This window comes from Ambystoma mexicanum, chromosome 14, assembly GCF_040938575.1.
Source record: "Ambystoma mexicanum isolate Mex_15411 chromosome 14, UKY_AmexF1_1, whole genome shotgun sequence".
Classification (NCBI taxonomy): domain Eukaryota; kingdom Metazoa; phylum Chordata; class Amphibia; order Caudata; family Ambystomatidae; genus Ambystoma; species Ambystoma mexicanum.
In genome coordinates this window covers 448,208,817-448,225,806 of record NC_090940.1, presented here as the reverse complement: position 1 = coordinate 448,225,806, position 16,990 = coordinate 448,208,817, and the positions used below count along the sequence as shown (strand labels likewise).

The 16,990-nt window shown below is 45.3% G+C and overlaps 1 protein-coding gene across 3 annotated transcripts in view; it reads right to left on the bottom strand.

Moving 5' to 3' along the window:
* KTN1 (kinectin 1) overlaps positions 1–16,990 on the bottom strand; it is a 3,101,875-nt gene that overhangs the window by 65,288 nt on the left and 3,019,597 nt on the right. For all 3 annotated transcript variants that reach the window (XM_069637667.1, XM_069637665.1, XM_069637666.1), the window contains one exon: positions 8,556–8,648. In XM_069637667.1, coding sequence (XP_069493768.1) covers positions 8,556–8,648 — 93 coding nt within the window. The remainder of the gene's footprint in view (positions 1–8,555; positions 8,649–16,990) is intronic.

Here is a 16,990-nt window from a genome sequence, read left to right as displayed (position 1 = left end):
AATTTGACCCTAAAAGGGGCAATATGCTGTGGTGAGATGCGTGTGTAAAAATACAGACAAAGAGAAGTGAAGAACTATTACGACTTGCCAACTTCCTCACAACAATGCGTGACAGAATAGTAAACCCCTGAAACTAAGTAGAAGGGTCAAAGAGCTACTCAGTCGGAAACATGGAAGCACCTTATGACTTTGCGTAATATGAACACGAGTGTGACCAAAAATATCTGACTAGAAACAAACTTCCAAGGCAAACTCCACAGAAAGGCACGAACCCGCTAATAACAATGTAATACCCTGAAAAGCGTGAGGAATTCTAATAACATTTATACACAATTCAAAGTATCTAATAAGGCAGCAAAAACAAAGCAAATGCATTCGCACATCACTGGGAGTACTTGCGTGAGAAAACTGCCACGGACTGTGAGGTGAGGAGACTGCTATGACAGGACTCCGGACTATGGACTGTGACTGAGCCGGGACGACTGCAAACTGGAAAAAACAGGAAGGGAACTGATATCTAGTAATAGTTACTCATGGAATGAACGGTAATTATATGTGGACAAGGAATATTTGAGCTGTGACAGGAAACGGAGGTACGCGGCGAGCGTTCCATCTGAACTCAGACGAACGACGCAAAGCGCGAGCCTCCTGATGGGGCTTAAATAGCCGGCACATGAAAACAACTAGACCCGCTAGCTAACTGACTAAGAGGCACCACCTAGCAGCCATTAAAGAAACTCCAACCAACCATTAACATGGGGGAATTAGAATCAATAACCAGCTAGGGCAAATGAATTCCTTATGAACCTGTATCTCTTAGGACTAGTATGGGAAACCTAACCTGTGGTCATGACACCCCTCATATTTGCAGTCACCATAGAGGGCATGGCTTCAAAACTTAGACATGAACATGCACAGAAGGGCATTCGCATTAGGGGACCTCTCCAGTTTATCTCACTCTACGCTGACGATACAATGCTATATATCAGAGACCCCGAAACCAATCTACCACCGGTAATGCAGGAAATCACGACCTTTGCAAAATACTCTCGGTACTGAGTTAATCAGGCTAAATCAGAAATCATTCCGCTTACACCCTCCACAGTGCAATCCCCGGCCACCGTGCAATTCAAATGGTCACCCACCACCGCCCGATATCTGGTAATCATAATGGCTATAGACAAACAGACACTGTATATTAATAACTACAAATCATATCTAGTACTCCTAGAACACAAACTTAAGGTTTGGGACAAACTTTCAATATCGCTATATGGGCGATTATCGCTGCTCAAAACGGTAGTAGTACCAAAGCTATTATACCTGTTCTGTAACGTCCCAATCTGGCCAGGAAGACTGTTCTTTCAAAAACTACAGAGACTGGCATCAAGTTTTGTATGGGGAGGGGGAACCGTGAGACTCCAATGGCCCAAGATGTGCGAGAGGTACGAAACGGGGGCCTAGCAGCCCCAGACTTTCTACTGTATTTTCAGGCAGCCCAAGCTCACTTTGCAAAATATTGGTCAGTGCTTCAGTGCTTTACTAGTTAAGCAAAGGTCGCTTTTCTACATTTCGTGCTTCCCAGGTGCGCTATGTTTTTGACTTCCACGTGACAGATGACAGATCTGAGATCATCAAGACTTTGCCTCTGTCCCTATAGTCTGGACTCCGTTGATTTTCTGCGTGGGTGAGGTTCTGTCACCGATCTGTCTGAAAGTTGCCTCAATTAAATTCACCATTGCCACCGACCACCTAGTGGATTCCCCTGATATTAATCTGTTCCACAGCTCATTCTCTTGGAACATCCATGGATTCTCCATCAACGGTAGTAGGTGAATTGTTCTGTTATGTTTGTTGTTTTGACAGTCAAGTATTAAATGCTTCAGAGTTTCTTTCACTTCCGGTTTTTTGCATAGTCGACATTTGAAGTTGTCAGATGCGGCTCCGATGGTTTTTATTTCCTGAGTCGGAAGTAGGTTTAGTCTTGCTTTCATGAGCAGCTTTCTTTTTCTTTTGTCGGGACTTTTTTACAGTACTTAATTGGGGATTTTACTTTGTTGAAAGTCGGAGGGAGATGAGTAAGGAGTTTGTTATTTGTTGCGAGATCGAGAGTTCGTATCCAATCCTTTGTTACGATTTTTTGCTTGATTCTGTTGGGGTTTTCTTTGAGCTCTTTGACTGAGCACTCTATTTCCTGCAGTTTCTCTCTCCTTTTATTCGTCCATTTTTCCAGGGCTGCGCATTTTGCGTTGTCCATCTCGTCTTTGATAATGTTGAAGGCTGGCAGGGACTCTTCTAAGATAGATTTCTTTCCTAAAGAAGTTCATGGCGGCTTGGTCAACCACGGATTCAAGAGATACTAGGCCTAGCTCCCTTCTGATTGCCGCCATTGAAGTTGATTTGGCAACTCCCAACACTGCTTTCCAAATCAGGCCTTCTAATCTGGTCCAAATTTTGGCTGGGATGGAGAGCGAGTCTTCCATTCCGTAGATCAGGACAGGGGCCACTTTACCCTTGTAAAAGTTTATGGCAGGAGTCAGGGAGAACTTGCCAAACTTTTTATCGATAAGACACATTTGCGCTGTTAGTCTTTTTGCTTTGTCCCATAGGGTCTTTTGCATCGTCAAGGATGTATTTGAACTGTCCAGGTCAACTCCCAAATATCTGATGGATTTTACTGATTCGATTTTGATGTTTTCCAAGAACCATGCTGGTTTCTTCGATTTTTTATTCGGCGCTTTCTCGATCGTCAAAACTTTAGTTTTGTTTTTGTTGATGACGAGGCAGTTCTGTGCGATGTAATTGGCCAAGTCGTTCAGTTTTCGCTGTAGACCAATTATGGTCTGGTCGATTAAGATGATACCATCTGCGTATAGAAGTCTTGGTATGGTTGAATTGCCTATTTTAGGAGGGAAGCAACTGACTTCAGTTTCGGAGTATTGGAAGTCGCCTAGGAAAGAGATGAAAAGGGCTGGTGCCAGGGGGCAGCCTTGTTTGACCCCGCGGGTTACCTTAATCTCTTCGGATAGAGTTCCTTGTTGGCTGAGTTTCACTCTTATGGTGTTTTTCGAGTGAAGTGCTTTAATCGGATTCAAAACTGGTTGAGGGCAGTTCCAAGCCTGTAATTTGCCCCACAGAGTGTTGCGGTCAATTTTGTCGAAAGCCTTGGATAGGTCAATAAAGGCTAGGTGGATCTTTGGAGCCCCTTCCTTTACCTTGGTCTTTAGGATATTAATGATCATGATGTTACGTGAGGTGGATCAGTTTCTTTGAAAACCCATTTGAAGTTTGTCTTTCGAAGGGCTGTTTTTTTCCACACTTTGAAATGATCCAAGAGAAGGGAAGCATAAATCTTGCCGATGACGTCCAGTAAGGCGATAGGCCTGTAATTGGCCGGATCTTCGCGGCAACCCTTTTTGTAAATTGGCACGATTACTGCTTTCAGCCATGACTCTGGAATTTGCTTTTTGTTCTCGCATTCAGCAAAGATTTTGCTAATCACCGCGGACCATTGGTCGGGAAATTGCTTCAGTGTTACGTTTGTCAGGCCATCGGGGCCGGGTGCTCTGGAAGACTTTAATTTCTTGATTTTTGCTTCTATGTCTTCTTGATTAGTTAATTTTACCCAGCTTAAGTTTGTGTTTGCTTGTTTTGGCGGTGATGGTTTTTTGGCCTCTTTGAATTCCGACGTTATGTAGGATATCCATTTCTTCTCATCAACTGCGTTACACAGTTGAGAGGTCTGTGAATGGGCCGACTTTTTTTTATCAGTGACCAGAATTCACTTGATTTTTTTGATGCAAGTCTTTTCATCATATCCTCTGCGTCATGTTGGTATTGGATTGCCTTATGTTGCCTTAGCCAGTTGCGGTACCTTTTCATCTCCCGCTGCCAGATCTCCCAGTCCTCTATGCTGTTCGATTTTTTTGCTCTTCTTTTCAGACAGCGACTCATTTTTCTTTGTTTGACCACTTCTTCGTTAAAGGCGTGGAATGGCTGGGCTATTTTATGTTTTTTTCCCCCAAGGTTTTTTGTATGGCAATAGGAGCGGTGTGTAGTCCGGTCTTTCTTTTATGTTTTTCTGCTTGTCGGACCCAACTTTCTTCTCCCATGCGAGCCTGATTTCCAGAATTTCGTTTTCCGTTAGCCTTAGTCGAGAACTCTGGCTGCTAACTTCTGTTTCTAAAGGGTACATCGGTTTTGCTGTTCTCAATCCCTGCCAAGAGCATGTGATCAGATTGTGGTCGCTATTGTTGGTTCTTTCAACTCGGAACCTTGTTATGAATTCAATTAGACCCGACGAAATACAGATGTGGTCTAGTGTAGCGTTCGACGATCCGCGCTCCCAGGTTGGGATATTTATTTGGTTTGGGAACAGGATGTCAATGTTTTGAATATCTCTTCCTGCAATTAGCTCCTGCCAAGCTTTCCCTCTGTTCCTGGTGGAGTCTGATATTGTAGAGTCTTTATCAGTAGGGGGATTTGACTTTTGGAGGTTGCTGCAGTTTGCGTTAAGGTCCCCACAGATTATGATTTCAATGTCTTCGAAGTCCTCGTAGAGCTGGTCAATCGTGTTGCCCATGTTTGAGCAAAACGTTTCGGTTGACATACGCTGTGGGTTCCAGTAACAGTTGATGATGGCTAACTTTTTTGCGAGACCTCCTCCGGGTTGGATGTCCTGTCGGGACCAAGTGGTCAAAGACACCAGCATTTCATATGCTTCCTTCCACTTCCTCGGTTCTTCCAGGCCCAAACCTATTTTGAATGCCGTCAATAGGCCCGCTGATGGTCTTCCCAACAGACCTTTCACTGCTGGCGAGATTTGTACTGTGAAGCCGTCAAGTGTTGGTTTAGCCATCAGCCATGTCTCTTGTAAGCATATTATGTCAAAACTGCCAAGGTTCACGTCGCTCAACTGAGTAAGGTGTGCGTGGCCTCGGGTGTTCCACGATCCCAGGCAGAAAACTTCTTTTGTGGGCCATTCCTCTTTAACATTTGAGACGTGGCAGTCTGAGAGGGCTGGCCCGGGTCGTTGCTATTTTTTGCTGTTCATGTTCCACGTTGATCTTGTAGACAAGACCATGTGTTTCCTGGATGGCTGTCTTCGCCTGTTCCGCCGGTTTTCTTGTTTTCCTTCGTGTTTGAGTGTCCAGGTGATTCTTTGTGTTTGTGCTCCTGCTGCTCTGGTCATTTAATTGGGATTGAGTGACTTGTGTGATAGTCTTGATAACTAGTCGTGTTGGTGGAGTTATGCCTTTCATTTGGCAAGGTTATATGCCTTGTTTTTTCTTGTGATCCCCAGTTTGGTTTTTCTCTCTCTTCTTTTTTATCTGAGGATTTTAGTTCCGTTAAGAGGAAGCCCATCTGTTTGATTTCTTTGAAAGCTAGGTAGTCGATGTTTTCAATGGCTTCAGCTTTAACGTGTAAGTATGCTTTGGCTAAATTTCCACTGTGGTAAGGTTCAACACGCTTTAAGTCTTCTGTTCCGATCTTCCTTAGGGATTTAGTTTTTCTCATTAGTTGAATTACGGTCGAACGGTTTAGGATGAGAATCTTTTTCTCTTTCTTGTTGTTTAAGTTTAAAGAGACGGGACGCTCCCTTTATATTTTGATGATGGACATCGGTCCTACTTCTCCATCTAGTCTTTGATTTATCTTGTTCCTTATGTGCGTCTTGTTTTTTTCCCATAGGCGTCTTAGCAAGATGCTGTTCTTGACGTCCTCCTCTGTTTGTTTCGAGGTGGGGGTTCTCTTTTAGTTTTTTGGTGAGGTCGTCCCTCTTTGGCGTCACTTTGGTTGTTCTCTGTGGGGTAAAATCGTCTTCTGTATTGATTGAAACATTCATATGTTGAGATAAGTTCATTAGGACTTTGTCTAACATAAAATCTTCTGTGGTTCGTGGGGAGCTTATAATGATTATTTCTTCTGTTTGGGTCTCGGTCGGAAGTACTATCAGTTCTTTAGGTGTTGATACCGAGTGTAACGTTTTAGCCCTTGTTTTTTCCAAGTCAATGTTTTTGTTCTGAACCGCTTTGGTTTGGTTTTGTTCTGACACTAAATTCGGGCAGGATATGTTAGTTTTATCTAACAGCTGTTCGTGAACCAACTGGGTCATTGATGGCCTGTCCCGTGGAATGTGTTGGACATTGCAAAGCCGTTCCAAGTTGGCGATCTTTTTTTCCAATTCTTCGATTCTTGCATTTCGCGTTTGTGTTTGTCCGTTTTTCTGATCTTCAATCGCCGTTAGTTAACTCTCAACGTGGGCAATTTTCGTAATCATGTTTGTCAAGTTTGCCGTATTGTCTCGAATATCTTCTTTTATTGCCTCGTACAATTTGCAGAAGGGTGCTAGTACTACTGACATTGCTGACATGATCGGCTTGTCGTTCGTGGTGGCTTTCTGGATTCCTGCTGCTATGTCACTGAGGCGGCGGTTTTTTGGCGTAGAATAAGTATTGTCGAACCTTTTTTGTGAAATCAAAGGATCTTGGTTTGGGTGTTCAGTTGAAGCACGTTGATCGTGGTCTGCTGTTTTTTGGCTTTTGGAGAGTCTTTGATTAGGTAATTCAAGGCCATGTTGGCGCGCCTCGCCTTCCATAGTCGTTGCTGGCGGCGTCTTTAGTAAACCTGTCACCAAATGTGGTTTGGTCCATGCATATCTTCGCTCTTTCACTCCTGTTGAAGGGTTTAGGTCATGATCGTTTTTAGAGCTTTGCGGTGGGGTGATCATGTTCGTTGCTTGTTCTTTCTCTGGGAGGTTTTCGAGTAGTGGTTGTGCTTTTGAGGGAAGCCACCTCTATGCCTTGCTCAAATCCGCTAAAGTTCCTTCTTGAGTATTGGTCCTGGTCCAGATGCTATGGAGGAAGAGGAAGCCCCCCGCGGGGCTTTGTTCGGGCTGGGAAACTCCAAGGCGCCATGGTGGAGGAAGCCACACGTCTCAAGCGTGTCACGTCCCAGCCGGGGAAGCATCTCTCACCTCATTGCGTGCCGGCCCCGCAAACAGGCTAACAATATTCCAGGGCTATGGTGAGTTTGTGCCAGCATTGCAATCAAAGAAGGGCCAACTGCCGGATATTTTATGGCTGCCTCGAGATGCACGGCCTCACAGTGCGGCGGTCATCTTGGAATCCCCACATCTAACATTTTAAGACAAAACTCTGTTGAAAAATATCTAGGTTTCCTCTTCTTCTAGGAAGAGGTGTAGGAGGGGTGGTAGTCGCTCCTCGAGTGCTACCTTTATCTATGTTTCTTGGCTCTTTTTGTTTATCTTTCTGGAGACCTCTTGGTCGTCTCAGAGCATCTCCCATCGGAGTTCTTAAGCTTTGATGGAGAAGTCCTGAGCAACTTGGAGATTGAGCGTCGGAGAGCCAGCTTTGATGATCTTTCTTTCAATTGGCTACTGTGTAGTCAGCACAAAGGCACCAAAGACAGACCTTGTGAGGGACCATTATCGACATTTTGGCATCATATTGCCCACATATTTTAAAACCCAGAGGTTTTGTTCTCAACATTTTGGTTCTAAATTCTACTTTGAATGAATACGTCAGAAAAACATTTTGAGGTGTGAAGTTCCCAAGAAGAACGCTTAGCATGGCAAAAAAAGGAACTAAGGTCACAGAGTGTGGTGCAAACTATTCGTATCGGCGTAAATGCCATGTCTGTTCTCGACAATTAATACCTCTGAAGGACCTCAATGCCGGCGATGCACGAAAACCCCAATATCAAAAAAGTGAGCAAGAGCTGCTGCAGGAGAATACACATCTAAGATGAGGAATTTGCGGGAAGACACAACAAAAAAGGTCATAGCTATTTCCAAGCAAGGTAGGTCTAGATGAATCTTGTCTAAATGGAACAGAAAACAACTCTGTTCATCTTTCCGGGAACAGAGAACAACAGACCTTTGGGCTCCATGGCTCAATGTCACTCTTTGAGGGTAATGGTGTCCGCTACAAAACATTTTCTGAGCAGCTATGAGGGTGGTGTCGCAAACCATCACCAAGTGTTACTGCCTGGACAGGCAGACAAGGACAGAGAAAGAGGCCAGACAATCAGTTCCACAAAATCCCATTAAATAGGACAGGCCTCAGTTTTCCCCACCTTCCTCTTCCTACTTGAGAATACATTCTATTAAATACTATTTAGCAACCTATTGAGAGCAAGGGAATCTACAAATTATTCATTGCTGGAGAAGGAACAAATCGCATACCTGTAAGTACAGTACTGTGCTACTAGAATCTGAAGACAGCATATGTGGGCATAGCCTACAGCTGCAATAGTGCCAGTGTTTCTTTTAACTGCTACTTTAAAAACTATACAGAGGATTAATAGCTTGGCAATGGGCAATACTTTGCATGGCATGTGAATCGATGAAAGATACCAAGGCAGGAAAACCGTAGTTTGTTAATTAACTTTCTATAACAAGCACCAAATACCCCAGAACTGAAAAGATTTCTACATTACAAGGTAGATTCAGAACAATTGCTTGTAACATAATGAATTGCTTTGCTTTTTTAATTTAGAATCATTCTAAACACAAGGGTCAAAAACATGCTTACCGTCCCAGAGGAAAGACCACTATTCTCTATGACACTGGTGTCCCCAGCTGCCTTCAAAATTTCTGAGTGGATAATATCCAGTGACTTCTGGGCCTGTTTAAAAAAACAGCATCAAAATTACAATAACTCTAATCATGGTTCTTTAATTGTGTATGGAGAGAAAAAGGCGGAATGTAAATCTAGCATAATTAAAATTCATGCAACTCTTGGATGAACAAATTACCCACCTTCAGTAATTTTCGTTCCAATTAATACACCTATTCCTCCCACAGATTACTCATTTTTGAAGTTTATCTCTGCCCCAGACTATTCCTGAATGTATTTATTCATCTGCACGGCAGTGGGGTATTGTATGCATCTGAGGCTGTCCAGGTCATGAGTCCTCTGCACCGATGTGCACCAGAAGGGACTTCATGCCCACATATTCATTGAGCCGCTGGCATAATTTTCCTCAGTTCGCCCATTTGAAGCGGACCACAGCGAGGAACTGTTGAATAGTGACTTCACCATCACCAAAGACGGACAGATGCCACACTTCCAATGAATGTCATAAAACTTAGAAAGAAGGAGGGAGGGTGATAAGGAATGTTTGGAAGTATTCGCAATATACATCTGACAAAAATGTCCAGAAGGTAAGAAATTTATCTTTTCTAATGGATACATTCCTTCCACAGATTACCCATCTTTGAAATGATCACAAAACAATAGGCGGGCAAGTGACAAAAGAGGCAATTCAAAGGAAGTTTTACAACACCAACTTGCCAGCCAAAGAGTCCAGGTGGTAATGCTGAGTGAATGTGTGCCGTGAGGCCTAAGTAGCTGCATGGCAAATCTCCACCAGCGTAAGCACACTCTGTAAGGCAGAAGTAGCCGCCTACCCCATAGTAGAAAATGCTCAAGACCCTCCATCAAGTCCTTGTGTGTGAGCTCATAGCAAGTCTCGATGTACAGCACAATGCATCTGGACATTTTCAGATTGCCTGGTCTTTTCTGAGAACAAATGTAAAGAACGGTCCCACAGACTATTCTCTGGGAACAGTGTTGCACATATAGACAATAAAAAGATACCTTCAATACATAGTACCAAATTTATTAAGAAACTTAATGGAAACAACATTAAACCTTTTTGCTTTCATGAAATATTATACACAAAAATTCATACAAGATTAACTTAAGAAAAGTTATTTTAATATTAACGGATGCAATTTAGAACATGTGTTTGCCCTCAAAATTGAAATAGAAATAGTTTTTTCCAGGGCAAAATCATAATTAACACAAATCAAACATTCCCTCAAAAAAGCCCCAAGTGATTCATTTTAAGCCCCCCTCCCAATCCTGCTCCCCAAATCCCCACACCCCTTACCACCATAGTATACAGGTCTGGTACTAGCACACAGTACGACATAAAAGGATAGCCTAAGAAAAACAAACATCCCTAACTGTCCAAGCTACTGTATTTGTCTAAGAAGGGGAGCCACCACTCTTCAATATTGCGTCTAGCTTTGTTCAACAGATGTGTGAGCGATTCCTTAAAATATATTTCAATGGATAGCTATTCTCCCGCAGATTCCTCATCTTGATAAAGTGGTCCAGCTCTGCTGCTCAGAAGTTTTTCCCAGGGGGCGTTAGTGGACCTCGACTTGGCCGTCGATCCGTCTTGCCCGGTGATCGATCGTCGGCTCCAGAAGTAATGTCAGGTGACAGGTGCCATACAAATACCACGCCACTACGCCCCCCATGCCTCAAATCTTTTATCCACCTGCTCCCACGCTGCAGCGGGAAGCTACTTGTTGCTGGAGTCTCTGGCACAGTCTCTCGTCCAGTCGTCTGAGGCCGAGACTGAGGAGCCCAGAAAACAAAAAAAAGAGGTCCCACTCCAGAAACCATTCCTCATCCTTTTCCTCACGGAAGAAGAAACGCCACCATAGGCAGGAATCGGATTCTTCCTCAGACAGAGGTACGCCCTCTAAGGGACCCACCACCTGGGAAGAGTGGGATTTGTTTAAAAATGAAATGCTTGACATGTTTGGTCAACAGGTGGCTGACGGCACGGCTCCCACCCCCGACCAGCAGGCCTCGGCAGCAAAAGTGGCGCTCGGTACCTCCGACCCCAACCTTGCCAAGAAGTCAACGCTTTTGTTGCCGACTGAGCTTTCAAGCTCTGTGCCCCACAAGGCCAGAAACGTGCCCTCTAGAAGCCTCTCCCACGGCGCCCATTGACCTTCGGAGCAATGAGCGCTGATATCTAATCCATTGGCCTCTAGGGATCCGCTCCAAGCGAAGCCCTCGGCATCCAAACCCACGTATCCGAAGGATAAGCCTTCGATGTCGACCAGAGACGTCCGCGCTTTTCAACCGCTGTCGCAGACAGGCTTTTCCGACTCAATGAGGTCAATTTTCAGTGCCGATCTAGCCGAGAAATATGAAGCGGTCGACCATCTTTGTGGGTTCTGCGGCGTCGCATATTTCGAGGACCGAGACAACTTGATGGCACTGGAACATGTCCTTCAAGATGCCAGTAGGTTGGACACATCTCCAGACCTTGAGATGCAACAAAAACAACCCTACACTCACTCTCATGTCAAATTTCAGACATTAGTAGAGAAAGTGGTTGACACACACCGGCTTCAAGTCATCCGCCATTCCCCGTCAAGAGTATGACCTTACAGACATCCTGGAAGTGGGCCCGGCTATTGAACACAACATGCCGTTCAATCAGGCCCTAGCTGACCCTTTGGCTTCCATCTGGCGGAACCCATGCACTTTGCCCCTGCGAGTACTAATGTCACAGGGAAGTACAGGCCGGCAAGAGGGGATCCTTCCTTCCTCTCAACACACCCTTCCCCGGAAGGGCTGGTAGTTCAGGCTGCCACTATCTCCTCCAACCCTGCGGCATCCACATCAAATCTCACCACAGACAGGGAAGGGAAAAGGATAGACACTTTGGCCAAGAAGGTTTTCACCTTCAGCAGCATAGCTCTTAAGGTCACACATGTAGCTTACGGTTTCGCTAAGTTTTCCTACGGTTTGTGGAAGGCTGTAGAGCATGGAGCAGAATACGTCCTGGAAGGCCACATGTGGGACAGATTTGTACAGCTGGTGGAGGAAGGGATGGAAACTGCCAAGCATTCCTTGCAAACAGGCCTGGACATTGCAGACTGTGTTGGCCGCTCCATGGGGTTGGCAGTAGTTCTGAGAATGCAGGCCTATTTGAAAACTTCCAGCTTCTCCCCCAATATACAAAACCGCCTTCTAGACATGCCTTTTGAGGGAGAGATGCTCTTCGGACAGAAGGCGGATGACACTTTAGAGAAATGTAAGGAGTCTAAAATTGCTGCTAAGTCGCTGGGTCTGGCTGCACAGCCTGCTAAGCCTGCTTTCAGCTTTGCCTCTTGAGGCAGAGGCTATAGGCGCTATGTGCCCTATGGCAGGAAAGCGCAGCCCCCACAAGCCAGGCAGAGGCATTTCTTACATCTCGCAAGGGGCAGAGGTGCTTCTATAGGCCAGCAGACAGCAGCTGCGGCAACGGCACCTTTGAAGCCGCTGCGATTTCCCCTCCCACGACATAACGGTTGGTGGACATTTGGCAGGGCATTGGTTCCAGTGACAGGAGAAGACCTCTAATGCCTGGGCCTTGCAGTTAATTCTGTGGGGTCATCTCCCCTTTTTAAGAAAACATGCAGACAGACCCCCGTCTTCACTGATCCAAACAGGACAGGAGCTCCAGGAAGAACTGAGAGCCCTGGTGTCGAAGGGTGCAGTGGAAGAGGTGCCTCCTGATCAGAGAGGGTCGGGGGTGGTATTCCCGATATTTCCTGATACCTAAAAAGGAGGATGTCTAAACAAGTTCCTGTGAAAATACAAAGTCAGGATATTGACGTTGAGAGAAATTCTCCACGCTCTCGAGCTTCAGGACTGGCTGGTGTCCATAGACCTGCAGGGTGCTTACTTCCATGTGCCCATACATCAGAAGCACAGGAAATTCCTACAGTTCCTCATTGGGGATACGCACCATCAGTTCAAAGTGCTGCCCTTTGTGTTGACCTCCACTCCTTAAGACAGCCTTTTTGACTGCTATCAAATCGGACAGGAGAGTTAGCGAGCGGCAGGCTTATGCTGCAAGCCTCCCTTTTTTGTGTTTCTTCAGAGAGAAGGTTATCTCTTAAGGTCAGACCAGGGTTCCTCCCGAGGGTTGTTTCAGAATTTCATCTTTTGCAGTCTATTGACTTGCCAGTGTTCTACCCTCCTCCCCACTCTTCTAAAGAGGAAGAGCGCTTTCACCGTCTCGACCCTAAAAGAGTCCTCAGCTTTTATGTTGCCCGCACAGCGGAGTTCAGAAAGATGGACTAGTTGTTCGTCAGCCATTCTCTTTCACACAAAGGTCTTGCGATTACTAAACAGACCATCTGGCGCTGGATCATTTTATGCATATCTGAGTGCTATAAGTCGGCAGGAGAAGAAGTCCCACCGGGTATCAGGGCCCATTCCACCAGGGGAGTCTCTGCTTCCACGGGCCTTAAGAGGGGGGTCCCTGTTCAGGACATTTGCAGTGCTGCCACGTGATCCTCTTACATAGTTTCACAAAACATTATGCGTTGGACGTTGCACGTGATGCTGATGCGCATTTTGGTAGAGGGGTTCTACAGAACCTGCTTGTGTAATCCTTTCTGACCTCGTCCTTTGGCTTACTGCTTGGGGAGTCTATCAAGATGAGCAATCTGCAGGAGAATAGCAATCCATTGAAGGAGAAATTACCTTACCGTAATGTTCTTTCAATGGATTCTTCTACCGCCGATTCCTCATCACCCCTCCCAGCCGTGCCTGCTCAGAAAGTGTTGTGGCTTTTCGCTTTTGATTACATGTAGTACGTTGGCGATGGCTTTGGGCTTCTCATCTCAGTTATTTAAATACATTTAAAAACAAAAAAATATGTTTTTTCTAATCAGAATGTTTTTAACCGCCTTAAGTTTTCCAATGCAACGTTTGAGCCCTGGAAAAGTCGGGAGGAACTGAGGCATGGGGCGTAGTGACGTGGTATATGTGTGGCTCCTGACGTCATTTCTGGAGCCAACTATCGACCACCACGCAAGACGGATCGACAATCGACAGCCGAGTCCCACTACGCCCCATGTGAACAATGTTTAGAGCAGGAGTGCTGGACAAGGTTATCTGTCAAGATGAGGAATCTGCGGGAGAACAATTCATAGAAAGAACATTACCATAAGGTAATTTCTCCATCTCGCACCCTCCGGAGCTACTTTGAGGGCACCATGGTTTGTTTCCACCGCTGTGCCACACAACTTCTAGCAGCTATAAGCAGAGTATGTGACATATGATTCAGTGTTTCCTCATCCTTTTTACTCACCTCCAGGAAGATCAGCAGTGTGGAAAGGGGCCTCTGGATCCCATCTAGCTCCCTAATATAGCCCATGATGTCCACTGTGGCGGCATGGAATGAGGAGTCTGGCCAAAAGGTGGCATAGTGGTTGTTATAAACTTATTTATATAAGCAAACCTACCTATCCGTAACTAGAGGTGGTTCCCTTCCTCAAAAATCTAAAAACCCGGGCAGTCAGGAATTTTGTGTAATACAAAGCAAAAAAATCACCAACCTAGTCTAAACTTCCATTCTATGCCTACCACTTCAACACAAATTCTTATCTAAGAAAAATAGTTATTTCAACAAAAAAAAGGAGAATGTCTACCTTCTGGATGTGAGTCTCACAGGGTACAATGTTCTCAAATTCTTGTAATGTTACAAAGTTCACAACAAAAAGAAACAAAGTTCCACGATTTCCTGGTGGGGCTAGGAGAATGACTCCCTTATCCTAGTGTGCTCCCCAGTTCTTTGTAAGGCTCTTCCAGCCTATCTCATCTTCAACTCCTCTGGCAAATCCTGTAATTCTCTCGAAGGGCTTCTTCCGCTCTCTGCTTTCTAGATTTCCTGTAAATTGGCCCCAGGGGGACAATGAAGAGGCTCCCTGAGTCCTCCTTGACTCTACAGTACCACACACTTGTGGAACTAGCCAGGGAATCGCCTCACAACGTGTTTCACTACTTCCACGTCTACTGCTACTACTACTACTACTACTACTTTTGCTTCTCGACTAATAGTTTCAAATTCTCCCGGACCCCCTCCTGAACACTTATTCCCGTTGCGTACTCTCGGGGAATGCTTTACTGGTTTTGCCAGAAGCAGGTTGTTTGTTCTTCTACTTCTCTTCACAGGCCTGCTCGGCTTCAGAGCCAAGTACTGCTGGCGGTCTCGGTGCAAGCTTCGGACAGGACAGTCCACCCACTACAGGTCAAGACACCACCACAGTTTCTCACGCTCCCCATACAATCCCCTAGGCGGTTCCACGGTAGGCCAGAGTAGGCGTCCCAGGCCCAACAGTCCACCCACGATAGGTTATGCCAGCACCTCCCAGTTTCTCCGCTTCAAGTGCGACAGCTCCAAGTCAACTTCCACAACAGAGTCCGGGCGTCCAGCTGCTCGTCTCTGCTACACTGGAGTGCTGCTTCGCTGCATTCTCCCGAAGCCCAGTTCCAACCTCGCTGGCTTCTCAATAGCGTCCTCGCTGGTTGGGTTCTCCTTCCGGATTCAGAACAGAACAAAGTCCTTCTTTGATGTTTGGCTAAAATAGCAGGCAATACCCCAGCGTAAAATCAGTTTAATTGACAGCGGCTGGTCAAGCACTCTTCCTACTTGATTGGAACGTGCCAGGGATCTTCTTCATCCCTATAATCGTTACAGCGAAATTGTCTTACAGTTTACAACAACACATGGTTTCAGACTGTATCTTGGGTAGAGAAGGTGTGTGTGTTATTAACCTGTGGGGTTGGGAAATAAAGGGACTGTGTCCCGGACTCTCGTCTCCCCATGAGGTCCTCCCGCAGGTTTCCACCACTAGTAGGCCTATTGGTTAGCGGCCGCAACTCCCTAGCCTCATGGAAAGGGGACCCTCTCTGAGGAGAAATGAAGTCATCTGGAAGATCGTCACGTACCCTTTCCCCTTAAGTCTTTGGCTTTGCCATCCACTCCCATTGGAAACCGAGACAGAAATCCACATTTCCCTGTTCTTTCCCCTTCCTATGCATGACATGAAAGCAAAATGATTGTAGTTCTAAACACCAGCGCATAATGCAAGGGTTAGTGTCTTTACGTAGACTGAGCCAGGATAAAGGGGAGTGATCTGTCCCTAGTTTGATTTGCGATCAGTGAAGTAATATCACAGATGTCCTACAGCCCACTTAATGGCAAGGGCCTCTAATTCTATTGTGGCATAATTGTTTTCACAGGGAAATAGTTTTCTACCCTTATAAAGGACTGAATGTTCCACCCCATCATATTCCTGCGACAGGACTGCCCCAATACCCTTAGAGGCATCCGTCCGCAAAACAAATTATTTGTTGAAGTTGGGTACTTTAAGTACCGGTTTGCTGCAGAGGATGCAATTGAGGCTGTTGAAACTGACCTGGTCTTGTTTTTCCCAGCCTATCCTCTGGGGTTTATCATTCCTAAGCTTATTGGTCAGAGGCAAGATGTTATACTGGAGTCATTCGGAATAAACAGCCGGTAATAGCCAATAAGGACCAAACATTCTCTTAAGTCCCTCTTGGTCTTAGGGGGTGGAGTTTCACTAACAGCCTTAATGTTCTCCACTTGAGGTCTTGCCATAAAGTTCCCTACAACAACAAAAAAACAAGTATCTCACTGCTGCTGGAAAGTTGCTGCAGCGCCAGGAAGTCCAAAAGGTAGGACTTTGAATTCAAATAATCCTCTAGGAGTGGAGAAGGCTGTTTGTTTGTTTGTTGTAGGGGTTTAACGGCACTTGCCAATAGCCCTTAGTCGGATCAATCGTAGAAATGAAAACCACGGATACCACTATGTCAATAAGATCGACGATCCGAGGCATCGGATACTCGCCAAACTGGTGTTTAATTTTCTAAAATCTATGCAAAATCTCCACGATTGATCTGCTTGTGCAACTAGTTCTATTGGCGATGATCATGGACTTTCAGATGGCTCTATGACTTCCGCATCCAACATTTTCTCCACTCCTTGAGAATTATTTGCTTTCTGGACTCTGGAATTCTGTAAGGTCGTAAATTAACTACCTTTCCGTGAGGAATGCAGATATGATGTTGGACATTTTTCAGTCACCCCGGTTCCTCATTAAATACATCAGGAAACCTGTCAAGAAGATACTGTTTATCTTGTTTTTGTTTTTGGGGTAATTCAGGTAGTATTAGATTATACTCCAAGGTTCCCTCAGACAAGAGAGCAGCCACAACCACTGAAGTTCTCTCAACAGGATGCTCCTTCCACTCTTAACAGATGAATAGGATAAATCTGAGTCTTAGACTTTGTCAGGCTGTGACACTCAATAGTTAAATGGGAAAATTTGTTCTAATACCTCATAAGGTCCATGCCA